The 24974-nt window shown below is 48.4% G+C and overlaps 1 protein-coding gene across 5 annotated transcripts in view; it reads left to right on the top strand.

The window, feature by feature from the left end:
* LOC147123873 (disintegrin and metalloproteinase domain-containing protein 12-like) overlaps positions 1 to 24974 on the top strand; it is a 566371-nt gene that overhangs the window by 209454 nt on the left and 331943 nt on the right. For all 5 annotated transcript variants that reach the window (XM_085976452.1, XM_085976457.1, XM_085976448.1 and 2 more), the window contains exon 13: positions 20566 to 20658. In XM_085976452.1, the coding sequence (XP_085832578.1) occupies positions 20566 to 20658 (93 nt within the window). The remainder of the gene's footprint in view (positions 1 to 20565; positions 20659 to 24974) is intronic.

Here is a 24974-nt window from a genome sequence, read left to right as displayed (position 1 = left end):
TGTGGCCATTTGTGTTCGTTTCTTGAGGCCGAGAATTGGATGTTTGTTTTTTGAAGGCCGATGATGTGATGTTTGTTTTTGACGAAGGCCGAGAATGACGGCCATTTTAGTTGCCCTATTTTGTTAATCCTCTCCAGGTTGTGGGAGCGAGTAATGTGTTTGAGTGTTTTTTGGGGGTTTCGTCTGTTTTTGGTTTTCATGTGGGAAGGGCCCAGAGTTTGTACAATAAACCATTTTATTTATTCACATTGTCCATGTTTGATCTTTGAAGTGTTTGTTGCCTTAACCGGCTGAGGGCTTGCGGAGCGGCTGCAATCATGTTCTATCATTGGCACAAGCCATTCCCTGACAGGGGGCCTAGAAGTGACGTTCAATAAGCCGCCGACGGGCGGCCCTTGGACCTTGTGCCTCCCTCCTGGGCTGGTACTCGTCGTCCTCATGCTCCTCCTGCTCCTCCTCCTGAGGTGGTGGTCGAACGTGAGGTGGCAGTGCCTGAGTCCTGCGGATAGCCAGGTTGTGCAGCATGCAGCAAACGACGACGAATTGGGAGACTCGATCCTGCGAATACTGGAGGGCTCCCCCGGAGCGATCGAGACAGCGGAACCGTTGCTTGAGCACGCCGATTGTTTGTTCTATGAGGTTCCTCGTCGCTTGATGGCTCTCGTTGTATGCCTCTTCAGCAGGGGTCGTGGGCGCGCGGAGCGGGGTCATGAGCCAGGTACACAAAGGATAGCCTTTGTCCCCGATAAGCCATCCTCTTGGGGGAGGCTGTGCCTGGAACATGTCAGCCACAGTTGTCTGTCGCAGGATAAAGGCATCGTGGCTGCTGCCTGGAAAGCGGGCATTGACAGCTAGGATGCACTGCCTGTGGTCACACACCAGCTGTACATTGAGGGAATGGTAGCCCTTCCGGTTGCGGTAATCCTCGGCATGCTCAAGAGGTGCCCGCAAAGCCACATGCGTGCAGTCAATGGCGCCCTGCACCATGGGGAAGCCCGCTATTCTTGCAAACCCCACTGCACGCTGCTGCTGCTTGTCCAGGGTCATGGGGAAGGAGATGAATTGATGTCTCCTTCTGAAAAGGGCTTTGGTCACCTGGCGGATGCAGCAATGCACGGCGAACTGGGAGATGTTAGCGATGTCCCCAGTAGCGGATTGGAAGGAGCCGGAGGCATAGAAGTTGAGAGCCACCGTCACCTTCACTGCCACCGACAGAGACGTCCTGCGCATCAGCTGTGGCTGCAGATCTCTCTGAAGCAGCCGGCAGATGTCTGCAACCACCTCCCTTCGGAATCGCAGCCTCCTAACACACATCGCAGCAGACATGGTCAGATAGGAGGTCTGCTGGCGGTATACCCTGCGTGGGTAAGGCCTCAGTTGGCGACGCCTGTTGCCCCCTCTGCGTCTAGCCAGGGCTGCCACTCTCTCACGGCGTCTGTAAGCCCTTCTGGCATAAGGCTGAAATTCAGCGTTGCCACCCAATGCAGCCCCCATTATATGCTGGCAAACACTGAGCTCTGAATGAAGGCAAAGATAATTGGTAAGCTCTGGCCTGAGCCAAAAATACCTGTCCAAGTGTTGGTCCAAACCAGTAAACTCTCCTCCTTGGTCTCTGTCCAAAAAACCGTTGCACAAGAGTGAATGCTGCAAAATGGCTGGCCTTTATACTGCTGGGTAAGTGCCCTTTAATTTGCGCTCCCCGCGGCTGGGCTGTGTACCGTTCCACTTCACAGTCGCTCGGGCCGCCCGGCGCACAATGGGCCGGCGCGAGTGAAGTTCCGGTTCGGGGCGCACAAAAGGCGTTGCACTAGCAAATGACGTCATGATGTGCGCGCGCAGCAGGGCGCTCGCTAAGACTTTGCGCCGGCGCTAAATGTGTACTGAAGTTGGGGCGAGGCGCAGATCGCGCTGCGCCCGGCCGCTAAGCGCCTAGCGCTCGAAATCTACTCCTCCTAAGGCGCTAACGGCTGCCGCGCCCAACTGAATTTCTAGGCCCATGTCTTCCCATCGGACCAGGCAATTGCGATGGCTCAGCCATCACTTAATACCAGAATCTCCGGCTTTTGTATTGTTGATATGACACTTAATGGTCGCATGTATCCCTCCACCCGACTTTCGGTACTCAAGGACTTATGTGGTGATCTCCTCTTAGGGCTGGATTTCCAGAAACAGCATAAGAAACTCACTATTGAGTTCGGCGGATCTAAACCTGGTCTTACTATTTCTAATATACCGTCTAATTTACCGTTTGTGCATTATCAGCAGCTTCACTGGATGAACCCTCATTATTTGCCAGTATTCCGCCTCGATGCAAACCAATAATAACGAAATCGTGGCGCTTTAATCAGGAAGACCAATCTTTTATTGAGGCTGAAATCTCTCGACTTCTAGCAGAGGATATCATCGAACCATGTTCATCGCCCTGGCGGGCTCAAGTCGTCATTGTCAAGAACCCTCTAAAACCTCACAAACAACGACTATGCATTGATTATTCGCAAACCATCAATCAATATACCAACTTGGACGCCTACCCATTGCCACGCATTGATGATATGGTTAATAAACTGGCCGAATACAAAGTGTTCTCAACTTACGACTTAAAAAGTGCCTATCATCAGGTACCCTTGAAGGTCTCAGATAAGCAGTACATGGCCTTTGAGGCTAATGGACGGCTGTACCAATTTCGTCGCCTCCCATTCGGGGTCACTAATGGAGTGGCTGTCTTCCAACGGGCAATGGATGGCCTGGTTAAACAGGAAAATCTAAGGGACACTTTTCCCTATCTTGATAACATTACTATTGCAGGTCACGATCAACAGGAACACGACGCCAACCTCCAAAAATTTCGGGATGCCCTCCATCGCCGTAACTTAACCTTGAATGAATCCAAATCTGTTGAGTCGCAACCGACCATCAACATCCTTGGCTACTGCGTAGGCAATGGTATCATTAAGCCAGACCCAGAAAGACTTCGCCCGCTCCAAGAGCTCCCGTCACCTAAGAATCCGGCTTCTTTACGTCGGGCTCTCGGTCTGTTTGCATACTACGCTAAATGGATTCCTCATTTTTCGGACAAAATCCAACCCTTGCTGCATGCTAGATCATTTCCATTGGGAACAGCGGCTGTTGCAGCCTTTAACCTTCTCAAAAAACAGTTGGAGAAAGCGGCTCTTCACTCCATCGATGAGAATCTCCCTTTCATAGTCGAATGTGATGCCTCGGAGGTGGCGATCTCGGCTACTCTGAATCAGGAAGGTCGTCCTGTAGCATTTATGTCCAGGACCTTACAAGGTGCCGAGCTACATTATCCTCCGGTTGAGAAGGAAGCCACAGCCATCATAGAGGCAGTACGGAAGGGGAACCATTTTCTAGCTCGCCAGCACTTTACATTAATCACGGACCAACGATCAGTCGCCTTCATGCTCGATAATCGAAAACGAACCAAAATTAAGAATAATAAAATACAACTTTGGAGGATGGAACTGGCCTCTTTTGGTTATACCATTCACTATCGGCCTGGCAAGGAGAATGTGGCCCCGGACACCCTCACACGGGCATTCTGCTCCACTATGTCGTCCTCTACTCTCATGGATGTCCATAATGGATTGTGTCATCCTGGCGTTACGCGCATGCTACATTTCGTACGATCACGGAATCTCCCTTTTTCTACTGGAGATGTAAAGAAAATATGCTCAGAATGCCGGCTTTGTGCGGAATTAAAACCTCAGTTCTTCCGCCCCTCAGATGGTATACTCATACATGCAACCCAACCGATGCAACGACTTAGCATCGATTTTAAGGGCCCAGTGCCCTCTTCAACTCGGAACACTTATTTGCTCACCATGATTGATGAATATTCACGTTTTCCGTTTGCCTTCCCCTGCTCCAATATGCTGGCGTCCACAGTAATCTGCTGTCTTGAGCAGGTATTTTCTCTCTGTGGCATGCCGGCTTATATTCACTCAGATCGGGGTCCATCCTTTATGTCAAGGGAACTCAAGGACTACCTCTCAGAACGGGGAATTGCTACAAGCAAAACAACACCATACCATCCCATCGGAAATGGGCAGGTAGAGAGGTATAACGGTATCATCTGGAATTCCATACGTCTCACTTTAAGATCTCGGGGCCTACCAGACCAGCAATGGGAAGCAGTGCTTCCGGATGCATTGCACTCTATACGGTCCCTGCTTTCTACAGCCACAAATACTACACCTCATGAGCGGTTCTTTGGATTCCAGTGTCGCTCATCTCATGGGACATCACTCCCGTCATGGCTAACTACTCCTGGACCTGTATTACTCCGAAGATACGTTCGGACGTCTAAAAATGACCCTCTCGTAGACGAGGTCGAACTAACCGATGCCAACCCCACCTACGCAAACATACGATATTCCGACGGCCGAGAATCTACCGTATCATTACGGGATCTGGCTCCCTGCCCACCAGGACCTAGTGGGACATCGGGTGATGGCATTTCACCAGGAAACTCTTGGAATCTATCGGGTACCCCTCTCCAGGATCCTGATCGGACACCAACTAGCTTGGTGCCGGTAGAACCCCGTTCTCAAAGTTGCGACCCTCCCAGTACCACGCACGAAAGTACTGATCCGCCACAGACCAGCTCTGCACCTCCCTCTGAACAGAGGCAGACCGACTTTGAACCTATTGAGGCTCGTACACGAAGCCATGATCTCCCCGACCCTTCACAGGGTAATCCAGGCCACACAGACTCTGACCAATGGCCAACCGCATGTAAGCGGACCAGCGACCCTCTACGACGGGAACCCAAACGGGTGCGACTCTTCCTCGTTCGGCGGCTGCGGAACAAAAGGAAGACCACAGCCTTCTAATCCTGCAGGAGGGAAGAATGTGATAATAATAATAACTTCCGGGAAGTTATGTCATCACTTCCTGTGAACTATGAACTATGAACTTGGTACATACATCACTTCCTGTCATATGTCACTTCCTGTTGGACTGGTATAAATACTGAACTATTCAGTATTGTAAGAGGCTTCTACCAGAGGCATGGTGAAAACCTCTCTTGTATATAGTGTGTTTATAAGTTACTTGATGTGTGAGACTCCTTTTTCTTACATCACTACGCATGGAGGCAGAGGTCATGGCTGAGGTACTAAATGAGTACTTTGCATCTGTCTTTACCAAGGAAGAAGATACTGCCAAAGTCGTAGTGAAAGGGGAGGTCATTGAGATATTGGATGGGATAAAAATTGATAAAGAGGAGGTACTAGAGAGGCTGGCTGTACTTAAAGTAGATAAGCCACCAGGACCGTATGCGATGCATCCTAGGATGCTGAGGGAAGTAAAGAGTAATTCAGGAAAGAGTAAATTTAAAAGCAGCAAGAGACATGTCAAGGCTCTAGAGCAGAGTAGAGTTTGGGGTAAAAATAAGCAGACTGGGTCAGGAAGGGACAGAGAGTAACAAAGGTAATAGGGCATCAGTGACTAAGGTGACATCAGGGAAAAATAGAAAAATGTCAAAGCTAAAGGCACTATATCTGAATGTGCGAAGCATTCGCAACAAAATAGATGAATTAACAGTGCAGATAGAAATTAATAGGTTTGATCTAATAGCCATTGCGTGGTTGCAAAGTGACCAAGGTTGGGAACTAAATATTGCAGGATACTTAACTTTTAGAAAAGATAGGCAAAATGGAAAAGGAGGGGCAGCCCTGATAATAAACGATGGGATAAAGACAGTCGAGAGAAAGGATCTTAGCTGCGAAAATCAAGAAGTAGAATCAGTTTGGGTGGAGCTAAAAAACAGCAAGGTGCAGAAAACATTAGTGGGAGTTGTTTATAGGCCCCCAAACAGTAGTTGTAATGTAGGGCAGAGTATAAATCAGGAAATTAGAGGCGCATGTAACAAGGGTAATACAGTAATCATGAGGGACTTTAATCGACATATAGACTGAGCAAACCAAATTTGCAGTAATAGTGTGGAGGACGAATTGATGGAATAGATAGTTTTCTAGTATGGTAGTTTTCTAGATCAGTATGTTGAGGAACCAATTAAGGAACAGGCTGTTTTAGATCTAGTATTGTGCAATGAGAAAGGGTTAATTAATAGCCTTGTAGTACAGGGCCTTTAGGGAAGAATTACCATAAAATGTTAGAATTTTATATTGAGTTTGAAAATTATTTAGTTAAGTCCGAAACTAGGGTCTTAAATCTAAACAAAACAAACTACGTAGGTATGAGGGGTGAGTTGGCTAAGGTAGATTGGGAAACTACATTAAAAGGTGTGACAGTAGACAAGCAATGGCTAGCATTTAAAGAATTAATACATCATTTACAACAAATATACATTCCTTTAAGGCACAAAAACCCCACAGGAAAAGTAGTCCAACCATGGCTAACAAGAGAAGTTAAAGATAGTATTAGATCAAAGCAAGAGGTTTATAATGTTGCCAAAAAGAGTAGTAAGCCTGAAGATTGGGAGGATTTTAGAATTCAGCTCACCACCATCTTCTCAAGGGCAATTAGGGATGGGCACTAAATGCAGGCCTAGCCAGCGACGCCCACATCCCATCAATGAATAAAAAAAGAGGGCCAAGAAATTGATAAGGAAAGAGAAAAAAGAATATGACACTAAATTAGCAAAAGACATAAAAACAGATTGTAAACATCTCTATAGGTATTGTAAATAGGAAGAGATTAGTGAAATAAACGTGGGCCCATTAGAGGCAGAGACAGGAGAAATTATAATGGGCAATAAGGAAATGGTTGAGACATTAAACAAATACTTTGTATTGTCTTCACGGTAGAAGACACAAGAAACATTCCAGAAATAATGGGGAACCAAGGGTCTAGAGAGAATGAGGAACTTAAAGAAATCAGTATAAGTAAAGACATAGTGCTGGAGAAATTAATGGGACTGAGTGGCGACAAATCCCCTGGACCTGATGACCTGCATCCTAGGGTTTTAAAACAGGGAGCTGCAGAGGTAGTGGATGCACTGGTATTAATCTTCCAGAATTCCCTAGATTCTACAACAGTCCCACGGATTGGAAGGTAGCAAACATAACCCCGCTATTTAAGAAAGGAGGAAGAGAAAAAACAGGGAAACTATTAACCAGTTAGCCTGACATCAGTAGTAGGCAAAACGCTAGAATCTATTAATATGGACGTGGTAACAGGGCACTTAGAAAATCGTAATATGATCAGGCAGAGTCAACACGGTTTTATGAAAGGGAAATCGTGTTTGATAAACCTGTTAGAGTTTTTTGAAGATGTAACTAATAGGATGGATAAGGGGGAACCAGTGGCTGTAGTGTATTTGGATTTTCAGAAAGCATTCGATAAGGTGCCACACAAGAGGTTATTACACAAGATTAGGACTCATGGGATTGGGGGTAATATATTAGCATGGATTGAGGATTGGTTAATGGACAGAAAACAGAGAGTTGGAATAAACTGAACTTTTTCAGGTTGACAGGCTGTAACTAGCGGGATACCGCAAGGATCAGTGCTTGGGCCTCAGCTATTCACAATCTATTTTAATGACTTAGATGAAGGGACTGAGTGTAACGTATCCAAGTTTTCTGATGATACAAAGTCAGGTGGGAAAGTAAGCTGTGAGGAGGACGCAAAGAGGCTGCAGAGAGATATAGACAGGTTGACTGAGAGGGCAAGAACATGGCAAATGGGATACAATGTGGGGAAGTGTGAAGTTATCCACTTTGGTAGGAAAAACAAAAAAGCAGAATATTTTTTGAATGGTGAGAGACTGGGAAATGTTTGCACTCAGGGACCTGGGTGTCCTTGTACATGGATCACAGAAAGTTAACATGCAGGTACAGCAAGCAATTAGGAAACCAAATAATATATTAGCTTTTGTTACAAAGGGATTAGAGTATAAGAGTAAAGAAGACTTACTACAATTATACAGGGCATTGGTGAGGCCACACCTGGCATACTGTGTACAGTTCCGGTCTCTTTACCGAAGGAAAGACATACTTGCCTTAGAGGGAGTGCAGCGAAGGTTCACTAGACTGGTGCCTGGGATGAGGGGATTGTCCTGTGAGGAGAGATTGAGTAAACTAGGCCTATATTCCTTAGAGTTTAGAAGAATGAGAGGTGATCTCATTGAAACATAAAGGGGGAGAAATTCAGTAGGTTGCGCCACCCGTTAGCGCCTTAAGAGGGCGCTAAGTGGGTCACAAGCCAACTGGCGCCCAGGTGCGGCACTGCCCCCGCCTCCCGCTAAATTCCGCGGGGCGTTAGTGGTGGTGCTAACCGTTAGCGCTGCGCCGCTGCCGATGACGTCATCGATGTGCGCAGCGCCCCGCTGATGCCCCGGCCGCGATATTCGGCAGCGCCCCCTGATTTACCGCCGGACGCTATGTCCGACCGGTTCAGGGGGGCGTACCTGCGGCCAGGGAGGCGCAAATTAAAGGTGAGGTGGGGGGCGGCCATTTTTGTTGTTGGCCGCCTGCCTGCGCTCCCATCCCCGGCCTCCTGAACCCCCCCTCCGCGGAATGCCGGCTGCGTTCCAAGAGCCCGGCACTTCTCCTCGGTGCCGGGCTCTTTTGCCTGCAGTCCCGATCCTTGGGGGCCCAGCTGGGCCTCAGATCGCGCTGCACAAGGCCCCTCCCCTTTAAGAAGGGGAGGAAGGCCTGCAATACCGCAGCGCAACGTGCCGCAGCGTGTGGCGCTGCGGCACGTTGCGCTACGATATTCACTCGCAGCGCCTCAAGAGGGATGTGGGGCGCCTCCAGTAGCGCAGCGCTTCCCTTTGGGGCGCAACCACTCAATTTCCGGTGCGGGGGCGCGAATGTTTCCGGGGCGCTACTTTTAGTGCCCTGGCGAGGCTGGCGCCCCAAATGGGGCTATACTCAATTTCTCCCCCAAAACTCTGAAGGGGCTGGACAGGGTTAATGCTGGGAAAATGTTTCCCCAGGCTGGGGAATCTAGAACACAGGGTCACAGTGTCAGAATCAGGGGTCGGCCATTTAGGACTGAGATGAGGAGAAATTTCTTCACTCAAAGGGTTGTGAATTTTTGGAATTCTCTACACCAGAGAGCTGTGGATGTTCAGTCGTTGAGTACATTCAAGACAGAGGTTGATAAATTTTTGGTAACGAAGAGAATTAAGGGATATGGGGATAGTGCGGGAAGGTGGAGTTGAGGTAGAAGATCAGCCATGATCTTGTTGAATGGCGGATCAGGCTCATAGAGCCAAATGGCCGACTCCAGCTCCTATAATGTTCTTAAAGGTGGAAATTGCGGAGGTACTGGCTATAATTATCCAATCCTCCTTGAATATAAGAGTAGTGCAAGAGGACTGGAAAATTGCAAAAAGTTGCATAAAGGGTGTAAGGATAAACTCAGCAACTACACGCCAGTTAGCTTAACCTCGGTGGTGGGAAAGCTTTTTGAAATGACAATCCGGGACAAAAATTAACAGTCACTTCGCCAAGAGTGGATTAATTAAGGGCAGCCAGCATGGATTTGTTAAAGGCAAATCGTGTTTAACTAACTTGATTGAATTTTTTGATGAGGTAACAGAGAGGGTTGATGAGGGCAATGTGGTTGATGTCGTGTACATGGATTTCCAAAAGACATTTGACAAAGTGCCACATATTGGCCCAGAAATTCGGGTCCCAACGCGTGAGTACGCACGGGGTACTCACGTGTGGACCCGATGGAAGTGCCGGTTTCTTGCATGCACTGCGCATGCGCGGGAAACCGGCACTTCCGATCCTCTGAACGAAGAGGTTCAGAGGTCGAACGCGCGCGCAGGGGAGGCTGCGCGTGCACTTTGAACTTAGGTTTTTTTTGCAGGTTTTCCCGGGAGGGTAAGCCTGCAGGATTTACACATTTAAAAAGCAGGCGTAAGGCCTGCTTTTTACAAGGTAAGTGGTCAATCAATTAAAATTAAAACATTTTTTCCACAGGTTTATTATTTTTAAATACTTTGAAGCAAGGTAAGTTTATTTTTAGCCCCGCTTTTTTATAAAATTATTTTTTTCAAAAATTTAAATTATTGTTTAAAATAGTTATTTAATGTAATTTATAGTTTATTTAAAAAGTGTGATTTAAAAAAAAAATGTATTTGAAGGTTTACTGCTATTTTGGGGCCGTAGTATTCACAAGTTTTCACAGGTCTTCCTGTCAATCTTATGAATGGGCTTTTCCCTCCTCTGATTGGCTGCCCATGGCTCACATGATCCCAGGGGACGCATCGCACTAACTACGCCCCTGGGATACGCAAGCACAGCGCGCCGGCAGCTGGGCCAGGCCCCGGAGTGGAATTCCACGGGGCCCTACAGCTCAACTGCCGGCGCGCAAGGTAAGTGCAGGTCGGGGGCTTACACCCACGGGAAGCCCCCGACCCGAATTTCTGGGCCATTATAGACTTGCCAGCAAAGTTGAAGTCCATGGAATAAAAGGGACAGTGGCAGCGTGGATACGAAATTGGCTAAGTGACAGGAAACAGAGAGTAGTGGTGAACGGTTGTTTTTCAGACTGGAGGAAAGTATACAGTGGTGTTCCCCAGGGGTTGGTCCTAGGACCACTGCTTTTCATAGAATCAGAGAATGGTTACAGCACGGAAGAATGCCATTCGGCCCGTTGAGCCCTTCCGCCTCTGCAAGAGCACTTCAGCTAGTCCCACTCCCCCACCCTTTCCCCGTAGCCCTGCAAATTTATTTTCTTCGGGTACTTATCCAACTCCCTTTTGAAAGCCATGATTGAATCTGACTCCACCACCCTTTCAGGCAGTGAATTCCAGATCTTAATCACACACTGTGTAAAAAAGTTTTTTCTCACGTCACCTTTGGTACTTTTGTCAATCACCTTAAATCTGTGTCCTCTGGTTCTTGACCCTTCCGCCAATGGGAACAGTTTATAGAGTCATAGAGTTTTACAGCACAGAAAGAGGCCCTTCGGCCCATCGTGTCCGCGCCGCCCATCCACCCCTGTCCTGTCTAATCCCATTTTCCAGCATTTGGTCCATAGCCTTGTATGCAATGGCATTTCAAGTGCTCATCCAAATGCTTCTTGAATGTTGTGAGGGTTCCTGCCTCTACCACCCTTTCAGGCAGTGAGTTCCAGATTCCAACCACCCTCTGGGTGAAAAAGTTCCTCCTCAAATCCCCTCTAAATCTCCTGCCCCTTACCCTGAATCTATGCCCCCTTGTTATTGACCCCCCTACTAAGGGGAAAAGTTCCTCTTTATCTACCCTATCTATGCCCCTCATCATTTTGTACACCTCAATCAGGTCCCCCCTCAGCCTTCTTTGCTCCAAGGAAAACAACCCCAGCCTGTTTAGTCTTTCTTCATAGCTGAGGCGCTCCATCCCAGGTAACATCCTGGTGAATCTTCTCTGCACCCTCTCCAAAGCAATCACACCCTTCCTATAGTGAGGCAACCAGAACTGCACACAGTACTCCAGCTGTGGCCTCACCAGCGTTTTGTACAGCTCCATCATAACCTCCCTGCTCTTATATTCTATGCCTCGGCTAATGAAGGCAAGTATCCCATATGCCTTTTTAACCACCTTATCTACCTGTTCCGCTGCCTTCAGAGATCTATGTACATGTACACCAAGGTCCCTCTGACCCTCTGTACTTCCTAGGGTCCTACCACTCATTGTGTATTCCCTTGCCTTATTTGTCCGTCCAAAATGCATCACCTCGCACTTTTCAGGGTTAAATTCCATTTGCCACTTTTCCGCCCATCTGACCAACCCGTTTATATCGTCCTGTAGCCTGAGGCTTTCCTCCTCGCAATTTACCACCCCACCAATTTTCGTGTCATCTGCGAACTTACTGATCATACCTTTTACATTCTCATCCAAATCATTTATGTAGATCACAAACAACAAGGGACCCAGCACCGATCCCTGAGGTACCCCACTGGACACAGGCTTCCAGTCACAAAAGCATCCTTCGACCATCACCCTCTGCCTCCTGCCACTCAGCCAGTTTAGGACCCAACGCGCCAAGGCACCCTGGATCCCATGGGCTCTTACCTTCTTGACCAGTCTCCTATGCGGGACTTTGTCAAAAGCTTTACTGAAGTCCATGTAAACCTCTCTCTATCTACTCTGTCCAGACCCCTCATGATGTTGAACACCTCTATCAAGTCTCCTCTCAATCTTCTCTGCTCCAAGGAGAACAACCCCAGCTTCTCCAGTCTATCAACGTAACTGAAGTCCCTCATTTCTGGAATCATTCTCGTAAATCTTATCTGCACCCTCTCTAAGGCCTTCATATACTTCCTAAGTGGTGCCCAGAATTGGACACAATACTCCAGTTGGGGCCGAACCAGTGTTTTATACAGGTTCATCATAACTTCCACACTTTTGTACTCTATACCTCTATTCATGAAGCCTAGGATCCCGTAAGACTTTTTAACTGCTTTCTCAACCTACCCTGCCACCTTCAACGATTTGTGCACACATACCCCAGGTCTCTCTGTTCATGCACCCACTTTAGGATTGTACCCTTTAGTTTATATTTCCTCTCCTCATTCTTTCTACCAAAATGTATCACTTCACACTTTTCTGCGTTAAATTTCATCTGCCACGTGTCCGCCCATTTCACCAGCTTGTCTATGTCTTCCTGAAGTCTATCACTCTCCTCTGCACTGTTCACTATATTTCCAAGTTTTGTGTCACCTGCAAATTTTGAGATTGTGCCCTGTACACCCACGTCCAAGTCATTAATATATATCAACAAAAGCAGTGGTCCCAGAACCGACCCCTGGGGAACACCACTGTGTACCTTCCTCCAGTCCGAAAAACAACCGTTCACCACCACTCTCTGTTTCCTGTCACTTAGCCAATTTCGTATCCATGCTGCCACTGTCCCTTTTATTCCATGGACTTCAATTTTGCTGGTAAGTCTATTACGTGGCACTTTATCAAACGCCTTTTGGAAGTCCATGTACACCACATCAACCGCATTGCCTTCATCAACCCTCTCTTCCCTCATCAAAGAACTGAATCAAGTTCGGTAAACACGATTTGCCTTTAACAAATCCATGCTGGTTTTCCTTAATTAATCCACACTTGTCGAAATGACTGTTAATTTTGTCCCTGATTACTTTTTCTAAAAGCTTCCCCACTACCGACGTCAGACTGAGTGGCCTGTAGTTACTGGGTTTATCTTTACACTCTTTTTTGAACAAGGTGTAACATTTGCAATTCAGTCCTCTGACACCGCCCCTGTATCTAAGGAGGGAGTCTCGTATCGGGCATGCGGACAATGTGACCCGTCCATCGGAGCTGATCGAGCGTGGTCAAAGCTTCGATGCTGGAAATGTTGGCCTGAGCAAGACACTGATGTTGGTGCGCCTATCCTGCCAATGGATTTGCAGGATCTTGCGGAGGCAGCGTTGGTGGTACCTCTCCAGTGCTTTGAGGTGCCTGCTGTACATGGTCCATGTCTCTGAGGCATACAGGAGGGCGGGTATCACTGCTGCTCTGTAGACCATGAGCTTAGTGCCGGGTTCGAGGTCCTGGTCTTCAAACACTCTCTTCCTCAGGCGACCGAAGGCTGCACTGGCACACTGAAGGCGGTGTTGGACTTTGTCATCAACGTCTACCCTTGTTGACAGTAGGCTCCCGAGGTATGGAAAGTGGTCCACGTTGTCCAAGGCCTTGTCGTGGATTTTGATAATCGGGGGCAGGACTGTGTGGCGGGGGCAGGTTGGTAGAGGAGCTTTGTCTTACGGATGTTTAGTGTAAGGCCCATGCTCTCGTACGCTTCAGTGAAGGTGTTGACGATGGTTTGGAGTTCGACCTTCCAGTGTGCGCAGACGCAAGCGTCGTCTGCACACTGTAATTCGACGACAGAGGATGGGACGACCTTGGATCTGGACTGGAGGCGACGGAGGTCGAACAGTTTCCCGTTTGTTCTGTAAATTAGCTCCACTCCAGTGGGGAGCTTACTGAGGGTTGCAGCAAGGAAGATCGAGAAGAGCGTTGGTGCGATGACACAGCCTTGCTTGACCCCGGTCCGTACGTGAATTGGGTCTGTGGTGGAACCGTTGCTCAGGATCACGGCTTGCATGTCGTCATGAAGCAGTGGAGGATGGTGACATACTTTTGAGGTCAGACGAATTTGAGGAGGACACTCCATAATCCGTCACGGTTGACAGTGTCGCAGCCATTTGTGAGATCAAAGAAGGCCATGTACAGTGGTTGGTGCTGTTCCCTGCATTTCTCTTGTAATTGACGCACGGTGAAGATCATGTCCATTGTGCCCCTTAGTGGGCGGAATCCGCATTGCGACTCTGAGAGGAGCTATTCGGCCACTGGGAGAAGGCGATTGAGGAGGATTCTTGCGAAGACTTTCCCTGTGGCAGACAGCAGGGAAACTCCTCTGTATTTACTGCAATCGGACTTGTCACCTTTCTTGAAGATGGTCACAATTACGGCGTCTCTGAGATCCCCTGGCATGCTCTCCTCTTTCCAGATAAGAGAAATACTGTGGCTACAAGAGCAGGCCAGAGGCTGGGAATTCTGCGGCGAGTGTCTCACCTCCTGACTCCCCAAAAGCTTTCCACCATCTACAAGGCACAAGTCAGGAGTGTGATAGAAAACTCTCCACTTGCCTGGATGAGTGCAGCTCCAACAACACTCAAGAAGCTCGACACCACCCAGGACAAAACAGCCCGCTTGATTGGCACCCCATCCACAACAACAACTAGTATTTATAAAGCGCCTTTAACATAGTAAAACGTCCCAAGGCGCTGCACAGGAGTATTTTAAGTCAAAAAATTTGACACCGAGCCACATAAGGATAAATTAGTGCAGATGACCAAAAGCTTGGTCAAAGAGGTAGATTTTAAGAAGCGTCTTAAAGGAGGAAAGAGAGGTAGCGAAGCGGAGAGGTTTAGGCAGGGAATTCCAGAGCTTAGAGCCTAGACAACAGAAGGCACGGCCAACACAGGTTGAGCGATTATAATCAGGGATCCTCAAGAGGGCAGAATTAGAGGAGCGCAGATATCTCGGGGGGGTTGTGGGGCTGAAGGAGATTACAGAGATAGGGAAGGGGCGAGGCCATGGAAGGATTTTAAAACGGATGAGAATTTTGAAATCGAAGCGCTGCTTAACCGGGAGCCAATGTCGGTACACCACCTTAAACATCCACTCCCTCCAACACTGGCGTACCGTGGCTGCAGTGTGTACCATCTACAAAATGCACTGCAGAAACTCGCCAAGGCTTCTTCGGCAGCACCTCCCAAACCCGTGACCTCTTCCACCTAGAAGGACAAGGGCAGCAGGCACATGGGAACACCACCACCTCCAAGTTCCCCTCCAAGTCACACACACCATCCTGACTTAGAAGTATATCGCCGATCCTTCATCGTCGCTGGGTCAAAATCCTGGAGCTCCCTCCCTAACTGCACTGTGGAAGTACCTTCACCACACGGACTGCAGCGGTTCAAGGCGGCGGCTCACCACCACCTTCTCAAGGGCAATTAGGGATGGGCAATAAATGCTGGCCTTACCAGCGACGCCCACATCCCATAAACAAATTTTTAAAAAGCTCTTTTTTGGTCGGCGCAGTCACAATGGGCTGAATGGCCTCCTTCTGTGCTATATACTTCTATCATTCTATGATTCTAACAGATGAGAAATAAGACTATATTAATCAAATAGACAGAGATTTTTGGACTCATGGGGAATCAAGGGATATGGAGGTCGGACGGGAGAGTGGAGTTGATGTGGATGATCATCCATGATCTCAGTGAATGGCGGAACAGGCTCGAGGGGCCATATGGCCGACTCCTGCTCCTATTTCTTATGTTCTTAAAACTATGCTAAATTAATAAAAACTATAAACTGGCAATCTTAATATTACACTACAGTCTAGCAAAGCTTAATGGTGAAAATCAGTAAAAGGGATCTATAGTTGGGATATGTAAGCTAGATCTCCATCCCTCTTTCTGCCTTTTGATCTCTTTTTGTTCGGTCCATTGCCCTGCAGGGTAGGTTACCCTGACATCTCTGTGGTAAATCTCTTTCAAATGACACCCGATGCTGCTCCATTTCTGGGTTTTCTTTGATTCATTGTCGGGCTGTGGGTGTCGTTGGCATGGCCGACATTTATTGCCCATCCCCAGTTTTCCTCAGAAGTTGGTGGTGAGCCTTCTACAACTGGGTAGCTTGCTAGGCCACTTGGGCAGTTAAGAGTCAACCATGTTGGTGGAGTCACGCATTGTCCAGACCGGGTAAAAACGGCAGGTTTGCTTCCCTAAAGGACATTAGTGAACCAGTTGGGTTTTTACGACAATTCAACAGGTTCATGATCACTTTTAATGATGACAGCTTTTTATTTCTGAATTTAAAAAAACTGAATTCAAACTGCATGAAGCATAGAAACATAGAAGATAGGAGCAGGAGTAGGCCATTCGGCCCTTTGAGCCTGCTCCGCTATTCAATGAGATCATGGCTGATCATCCAAATTCAGTACCCTGTCCCTGCCTTCTCCCCATATCCCTTGATCCCTTTAGCCTTAAGAAATATATCCAACTCTTTTTTGAATATATTTAATGAACTGGCCTCCACCGCCCTCTGTGGCAGAGAATTCCACAGGTTCACCACTCTCTGGGTGAAGAAATTCCTCCTCATTTCAGTCCTAAATGTCTTACCCCTTATCCTTAGACTATGACCCCTGGTTCTGGACTCCCCGGCCATCATAAACATCCTTCCTGCATCTAGTCTGTCCAGGCCTGACAGAATTTTATAAGTTTCGATGAGATCCCCTCTCAATCTTCTAAACTCCAGTGAGTATAAGCCCAATCGACACAATCTCTCCTCATACGTCATTCCTGCCATCCCAGGTATCAGCCTGGTGAATCTTCGCTGCACTCCTTCCGTGGCAAGCACGTCCTTCCTCAGGTAAGGCGACCAAAACTGCACACAGTACTCAAGGTGCGGTCTCACCAAGGCCCTGTACAACTGTAGCAAGACATCCTTGTTCCTGTACTCGAACCCTCTTGCTACGAAGGCCAACATACCATTTGCCTTCTTAACCGCCTGCTGCACCTGCATACTTACCTTCAGCGACTGGTGCACAAGAACACCCAGGTCTCTTTGCACTTCCCCTTCTCCCAATCTATTGCCATTCAAATAATAATCTGCCTTCCTGTTTTTGCCACCAAAGTGGATAACCTCACATTTATCCACATTATAGTGCATTTGCCATGTTTCTGCCCAATCACCCAATCTGTCCAAATCGTACTGGAGTTTCACGACATCCTCCTCACAGCTTACCCTCCCACCCAGCTTTGTGTCGTCTGCAAATTTGGAGATATTACATCCAATTCCCTCGTCCAGATCATTAATATATATTGTGAACAGCTGGGGTCCTAGGACCGATCCTTGCGGTACCCCACTAGTCACTACCTGCCACTCGGAAAACGACCCGTTTATTCCAACTCTTTGCTTTCTGTCCGCCAACCAGTTCTCTATCCAAGTCAATACCTTGCCCCCAATCCCATGTGCCTTAATTTTGCACGCTAATCTCTTATGTGGGACCTTATCGAAAGCCTTCTGAAAGTCCAAATACACCACATCCACTGGTTCTCCCTTATCTATTTTACCAGTTACATCCTCAAAAAATTCCAGTAGATTAGTCAAGCATGATTTACCTTTTGTAAATCCATGTTGACTTTGTCCAATCCTGTCACTGCTTACCAAGTGCTCAGCTATTACATCTTTTATAATAGATTCTAGCATTTTCCCCACTACCGATGTCAGGCTTACCGGTCTATAATTACCCGCTTTTTCTCGACCACCTTTTTTGAATAGTGGGGTAACATTAGCTACCCTCCAATCCATGGGTACTGTTCCAGAGTCCTGCAGCGGGTAGTCAAAACTGCCCAACGCATTACCGGCACCCGGCTACCGACCATAGAGCACATATACCAGAAACGCTGTTTACGGAGGTCACGGTCCATCATCAAAGACCCTACCCACCCCAGCCACAGTCTCTTCGCCCTCCTGCCATCTGGGAGACGCTACAGATGCATTCGCACCCGTTCGACCAGATTTAGGAACAGCTTCTTTCCCAGGGCTGTCATCCTACTGAACTCCACAAATAAACTCTAAAGCCTGCACATCTGCCAATGCACTTTATTACGGTTATGTTTATGTTAATGTATTACAAGCCAAATGTATGTTGAATGTTTAAATGTCTTAATCTAAATGTACACTCTCGGGAGCCGCAAGCCTACATTTCGTTGTACTGCACTTGTGCACTAACAATGACAATAAAAGTTAATTTGATTTGATTTGATTTGATTCTGTCCCTCAGTGTGTGTTCAGCCCCTCAGTGTGTGTTCAGTCCCTCAGTGTGTGTTCTGTCCCTCAGTGTGTGTACAGTCCCTCAGTGTGTGTCCTGTCCCTCAGTGTGTGTTCAGTCCCTCAGTGTGTGTTCTGTCCCTCAGTGTGTGTTCAGTCCCTCAGTGTGTGTTCAGCCCCTCAGTGTGTGTTCAGTCCCTCAGTGTGTGTTCTGTCCCTCAGTGTGTGTTCTGTCCCTCAGTGTGTGTACAGTCCCTCAGTGTGTGTTCTGTCCCTCAGTGTGTGTTCAGTCCCTCAGTGTGTGTTCAGTCCCTCAGTGTGTGTTCTGTCCCTCAGTGTGTGTACAGTCCCTCAGTGTGTGTGCTGTCCCTCGGTGTGTGTTCAGTCCCTCAGTGTGTGTTCTGTCCCTCAGTGTGTGTTCAGTCCCTCAGTGTGTGTTCAGTCCCTCAGTGTGTGTTCAGTCCCTCAGTGTGTGTTCTGTCCCTCAGTGTGTGTTCAGTCCCTCAGTGTGTGTTCAGTCCCTCAGTGTGTGTTCTGTCCCTCAGTGTGTGTTCTGTCCCTCAGTGTGTGTACAGTCCCTCAGTGTGTGTTCAGTCCCTCAGTGTGTGTTCAGTCCCTCAGTGTGTGTTCTGTCCCTCAGTGTGTGTTCAGTCCCTCAGTGTGTGTTCAGTCCCTCAGTGTGTGTTCAGTCCCTCAGTGTGTGTTCAGTCCCTCAGTGTGTGTTCTGTCCCTCAGTGTGTGTTCTGTCTCAGAATGTGTGTGTTCTGTTCAGTCCCTCAGTGTGTGTTCTGTCCCTCAGTGTGTGTTCTGTTCTGTCCCTCAGTGTGTGTTCTGTTCAGTCCCTCAGTGTGTGTTCAGTCCCTCAGTGTGTGTTCAGTCCCTCAGTGTGTGTTCTGTCCCTCAGTGTGTGTTCTGTCTCAGAATGTGTGTGTTCTGTTCAGTCCCTCAGTGTGTGTTCTGTCCCTCAGTGTGTGTTCTGTTCTGTCCCTCAGTGTGTGTTCTGTTCAGTCCCTCAGTGTGTGTTCTGTCCCTCAGTGTGTGTTCTGTTCTGTCCCTCAGTGTGTGTTCTGTTCAGTCCCTCAGTGTGTGTTCAGTCCCTCAGTGTGTGTTCTGTCCCTCAGTGTGTGTTCAGTCCCTCAGTGTCTGTTCTGTCCCTCAGTGTGTGTTCTGTCCCTCAGTGTGTGTTCTGTCCCTCAGTGTGTTCAGTCCCTCAGTGTGTGTTCAGTCCCTCAGTGTGTGTTCTGTTCAGTCCTTCAGTGTGTGTTCAGTCCCTCAGTGTGTGTTCAGTCCCTCAGTGTGTGTTCAGTCCCTCAGTGTGTGTTCTGTCCCTCAGTGTGTGTTCTGTCCCTCAGTGTGTGTTCAGTCCCTCAGTGTGTGTTCAGTCCCTCAGTGTGTGTTCAGTCCCTCAGTGTGTGTTCAGTCCCTCAGTGTGTTCAGTCCCTCAGTGTGTGTTCAGTCCCTCAGTGTGTGTTCTGTCTCAGAATGTGTGTGTTCTGTTCAGTCCCTCAGTGTGTGTTCTGTCCCTCAGTGTGTGTTCTGTTCTGTCCCTCAGTGTGTGTTCTGTTCAGTCCCTCAGTGTGTGTTCTGTCCCTCAGTGTGTGTTCTGTTCTGTCCCTCAGTGTGTGTTCTGTTCAGTCCCTCAGTGTGTGTTCAGTCCCTCAGTGTGTGTTCTGTCCCTCAGTGTGTGTTCAGTCCCTCAGTGTCTGTTCTGTCCCTCAGTGTGTGTTCTGTCCCTCAGTGTGTGTTCTGTCCCTCAGTGTGTTCAGTCCCTCAGTGTGTGTTCAGTCCCTCAGTGTGTGTTCTGTTCAGTCCCTCAGTGTGTGTTCTGTTCAGTCCCTCAGTGTGTGTTCAGTCCCTCAGTGTGTGTTCAGTCCCTCAGTGTGTGTTCAGTCCCTCAGTGTGTGTTCTGTCCCTCAGTGTGTGTTCTGTCCCTCAGTGTGTGTTCAGTCCCTCAGTGTGTGTTCAGTCCCTCAGTGTGTGTTCAGTCCCTCAGTGTGTGTTCAGTCCCTCAGTGTGTGTTCAGTCCCTCAGTGTGTTCAGTCCCTCAGTGTGTGTTCAGTCCCTCAGTGTGTGTTCAGTCCCTCAGTGTGTGTTCAGTCCCTCAGTGTGTGTTCAGTCCCTCAGTGTGTGTTCTGTCTCAGAATGTGTGTGTTCTTCAGTGAGGCTGCATGTCCTGTCCCTACATTTAAGTTAAAATTTGATTGTGTTTCTTACCAAGACCCAGGAAGTCCTGTTACCGTGGATAGTTTTTATTTTAACAGTTTTTCTTTTCCTTTAGGATTGCATGGATCCCTGCTGTGTTGCTACAGTCTGTAAATTTCGGCCGGGTGCAAAATGTGCCTCAAATGATATCTGTTGCAGAAATTGCAAAGTAAGCATTTGCTAAATCTCCCTCTGACACCACCAGGTTTAGTTAAACTGGTCAGGATTCCTGTACCATTTCTTAACTCAAAATGTCATAATGGTACCCATTGGTTTGTTCATGGTCTTTACATCCCTGATACTAAACAGGATACTAGGTAAAGGCAGATTAAAGTTTTACAGTTCATGTTTCCACTACCAGAATATTCAAATCTCCTGCCAGCTGAACTCCGCTGGTGTCTCAGTGCCAGCACTAAGGCTACTGAATATCTGCTTAACCACTCAGTGTTGGTGGGTGCAGTTAATACAAATCTGTGCATCACTGCACAACATAAACTTGCTAGAATCCAGGCTTGCTGAGGATAGATCTTCAGAACTGTGTGGCTGTGAAGTAGCCTTTTAATCATACGTTGCATTCACCCAATTTCCAATATGTGCTCCCAACGGGTGAGGTTCCTGCAGGGACCCCAAAATCCAGTGGCAGCAACAAGCACTCCTAATTCAGGATACACATCAGCTGCTGTTACTGGAAGCTAAGAGTATATCCAGTACTCTTCTGAGGGAGGCTTTCGTCTGCCCTGCACCTAGAGAAATCAGCACTCCTCAGGGGTGGAGCTCCGTTACATCAGGTCTCTGCCACTGTTGTTCTGCTCTGGGTTTTCCTGGGGCTTCCCCACAAGGAGAAATTGGACATAGACTTGAGCCTGCTCCTGGAGTAGCCAGTGTAGTCAGGTGGGAGGGAGTGTTCCTGGCTTCCCGCCTCATTTTGCTGTTTTTTTCTTGTTGTGCACCTGATGTGCCTTCAATAACCACAAAACTAGAAGTTACAGACTTAAACAAGTTGGCTTTTAATCACTAAGATCAGAGCTAACATCTCAACACGCCGACTGGTTCACAGGAATGAGTCATACAGATCCTGGGATCTTTATGTAAGAGAAGTCAGGGGCGGAGCCAAGAGCCAAGACCTGGAACCTTCCAGGTTAGTCAGGAAAGAGGAAGTGAAACTATACACAGTGTGGGGGAGGGTAATATACATGAGTGCAAAACGAATACAGGAAATACAGGATCAAGACAAACAGATTTCATTACATTCACCCCTTCTTTAGATTTAGTCCATCGGGGTGATGTTTCTTAAAAGTTGGTATAAGTGAGTCTGTCAGGAGGTTTTGCAGTTCTCAATGATCGGCGCAAAGCCGGTTGGGGTGCCTCTAGGGGAGTGGATTCTGGTTCCTCCGCTGTCCGGGCCTCCGCAGTGTCTTCCAGGTTATCTGCAGTGTCCTCCAGGTTAAAGTTGGGTATTGATACCTCTGGGCGTCCTGTCTCTTTGTAGTGTAGGTCTTCATCGGGTAGTCTCCCATCGTTCTCTCCGCTCCCCGAGGGAGCGAGGTCTTTTATGGAAACAGTGTCCTCTCGTCCATCAGAGTATTCGATATAGGCGTACTGAGGGTTTACATGGAGGAGTTGTACCTTTTCCACAAGGGGGTCCGTTTTATGGCCTCTCACGTGCTTCCGCAATAGTACTGTCCCCGGAGACGTCAGCCGCGCGGGTAGAGATATGCCCGAGGTGGATTTCCGGCGGAAAACGAACATCTTTTCGTGAGGGGTAGCGTTAGTGGCAGTACATAACAGAGACCTTATGGAGTGGAGCACGTCTGGGAGGACTTCCTGCCAGCGGGAGGTCGGAAGGCCTTTTGACTTTAAGGCTAACGTGACAGCCTTCCAAACAGTAGCATTCTCCCTTTCCACTTGCCCATTACCCCGGGGGTTGTAGCTAGTGGTTCTGCTAGTGGCCATCCCCTTCGAGAGCAAGAACTGGCGCAGCTCGTCACTCATGAATGACATCCCCCTATCGCTGTGTATGTAGTTCGGCATGCCAAACATGCAGAATAGATTACAGAGACACTTGATGACCGTGGCACTGGTCATGTCTGGGCAGGGAATGGCGAAGGGGAAGCGGGAGTATTCATCAATGATATTGAGGAAGTATACGTTACGGTCGGCAGAGGGAAGGGGTCCCTTGAAGTCCAGACTTAGGCGCTCGAATGGCCGTGTGGCTTTGATAAGGTGTGCACGGTCAGGCCTGTAGAAACGAGGCTTGCATTCCGCACAGATGCGGCAGGCTCTGGTCATTGCCCTGACCTCCTCGATGGAGTGGGGCAGATTGCGGGACTTTATAAAATGGTATAGTCGGGTGACCCCTGGGTGACAGAGGTCGTTGTGGAGACCCTGTAATTTGTCCGTATGAATGCTGGCACACATTCCCCGCGATAGGGCATCTGGGGGTTCATTAAGGGCTCCCGGCCTGTACATAATATCATAGTCGAACGTGGATAGTTCGATCCTCCACCTGAGTATTTTGTCATTCTTGATTTTTCCCCTTTGTTTGTTATTAAACATGAAAGCCACCGACCGCTGGTCGGTGAGCAGGGTGAAACGTTTGCCGGCTAGGTAGTGTCTCCAGTGCCGCACTGCCTCCACTATAGCCTGTGCCTCCTTCTCGACAGAAGAGTGCCTGATTTCAGGTCCCTGAAGGGTTCGGGAGAAGAAGGCCACAGGTCTCCCAGCCTGATTGAGGGTCGCAGCTAAAGCAAAGTCTGACGCATCGCTTTCGACTTGAAAGGGAATGCTTTCGTCCACTGCACACAGTGCAGCCCTTTCAATGTCCTGTTTGATACTGGTGAAAGCCTCCCGAGCTTCAGCTGATAGTGGGAAGGACGTCGATTTAATGAGGGGTCGGGCCTTATCAGAGTAATTGGGCACCCATTGGGCATAATACGAAAAAAATCCCAGGCACCTTTTTAAAGCTTTGGGATTGTGTGGCAGGGGCAGTTCCTTTACGGGGCGTAATCGGTCAGGGTCCGGTCCAATTACCCCATCTTCCACCACACAGCCGAGGATACAGAGACGGGTTGTGTTGAAGACACATTTGTCTTCGTTGTAGGTTAGAGTCAGCTTTAGGGCAGTTTTTAAAAATCTCGCAAGATTTAGATCGTGGTCTTGCTGGTTGTGCCCGCAGATACCTGTAGTGACATTGTCCAGATAGGGGTAGGTAGCTTGTAGTTTATTCTCGTCAACCATGCGGTCCATCTCACGTTGGAAGACCGAGACCCCATTTGTTACCCCAAAGGGCACTCTGAGAAAATGGTAGAGGCGTCCGTTCGCCTCAAAGGCGGTGTATGGGCGGTCCTCCGTTCTAATGGGGAGCTGGTGATACGCGGATTTGAGGTCGATAGTCGAGAAGACTCGGTATTGCGCAATCTGGTTGACCATTTCTGATATGCGGGGTAAAGGGTAGGCGTCCAGCTGGGTATAAATATTAACAGTCTGGCTGTAGTCAATTACCATCCGTTTCTTTTCGCTATTTTTAACTATGACTACTTGGGCACGCCACGGACTGGTACTGCATTCAATAATGCCTTCCCGCAGGAGTCTGTCCACTTCCGCCTTGATAAAGTGTCTGTCTTCCAGACTGTACCGTCTACTTTTGGTCGCTATGGGCCTACAGTTCGGAGCGAGATTAACGAATAAAGAGGGCGGGCTGATTTTTAAGGTTGATAGGCCACAGACTGTTAGTGGCGGCTGGGACCCGCCATATGCTAGCGTGACACTTTCGTGGTGGCACTGGAAGTCCAGGCCCAAGATTACATTAACACAGAGTTCTGGCATCACGAGGAGTTTAAAATCCTTGTAGTCCGTGCCTTTTACAGTCAGTGTTACCACACAGTAGCCCAAAATGTCCGAAGTGTGTGGCTTAGCAGCCATAGCAATTCTGCTCCGTGTAGGGGTTACCGTTAATGAGTGCCGCCGTACCAGGCTAGGGTGGATAAAACTCTCGATACTCCCACAGTCAATTAAACATTTCGTTAAATTCCCGTTTACCTGTATGTCCATCATGGATTTTGTCAACGGGTGTGGCCTGGATTGATCCACCGTGATCGAAGCCACTGTTGGGCCCTGGGCGGCCGTTGAGTCGGGAAAAGATGGCGGATCCCAAGATGGCGGCCCGCACAGCACGCACGAGGCGGTGACGGAGTTGGAAATCGGATTCCCCCTGCAGGCTTTGCTAAAATGCCCCTTTTTCTTACATTTGAAGCATGTAGCGTCCTTCGCTGGGCATCGTTGTCTGGGGTGCTTGGCCTGGCCGCAGAAGTAGCATTTCGGGCCTCGAGACATTGCCGCTGTAGTAGGACTCCTGGGTGAACTTCTGTGTGGGGACTCCGGCGGTGTAGAGCTGGTCTGAGACCTGGATGGGGAAGATGGCTGATTCCAAGATGGCGGCCCGCTCGGCGCGCACGAGGCGGTGAGGGCTGCATGGCCGGAAGAATA

This window comes from Somniosus microcephalus, chromosome 2 (assembly GCF_052327205.1).
Source record: "Somniosus microcephalus isolate GS21.2 chromosome 2, FLI_Smic_1.0, whole genome shotgun sequence".
NCBI classification, from domain to species: domain Eukaryota; kingdom Metazoa; phylum Chordata; class Chondrichthyes; order Squaliformes; family Somniosidae; genus Somniosus; species Somniosus microcephalus.
This window is presented reverse-complemented; position numbering and strand designations above follow the sequence as displayed.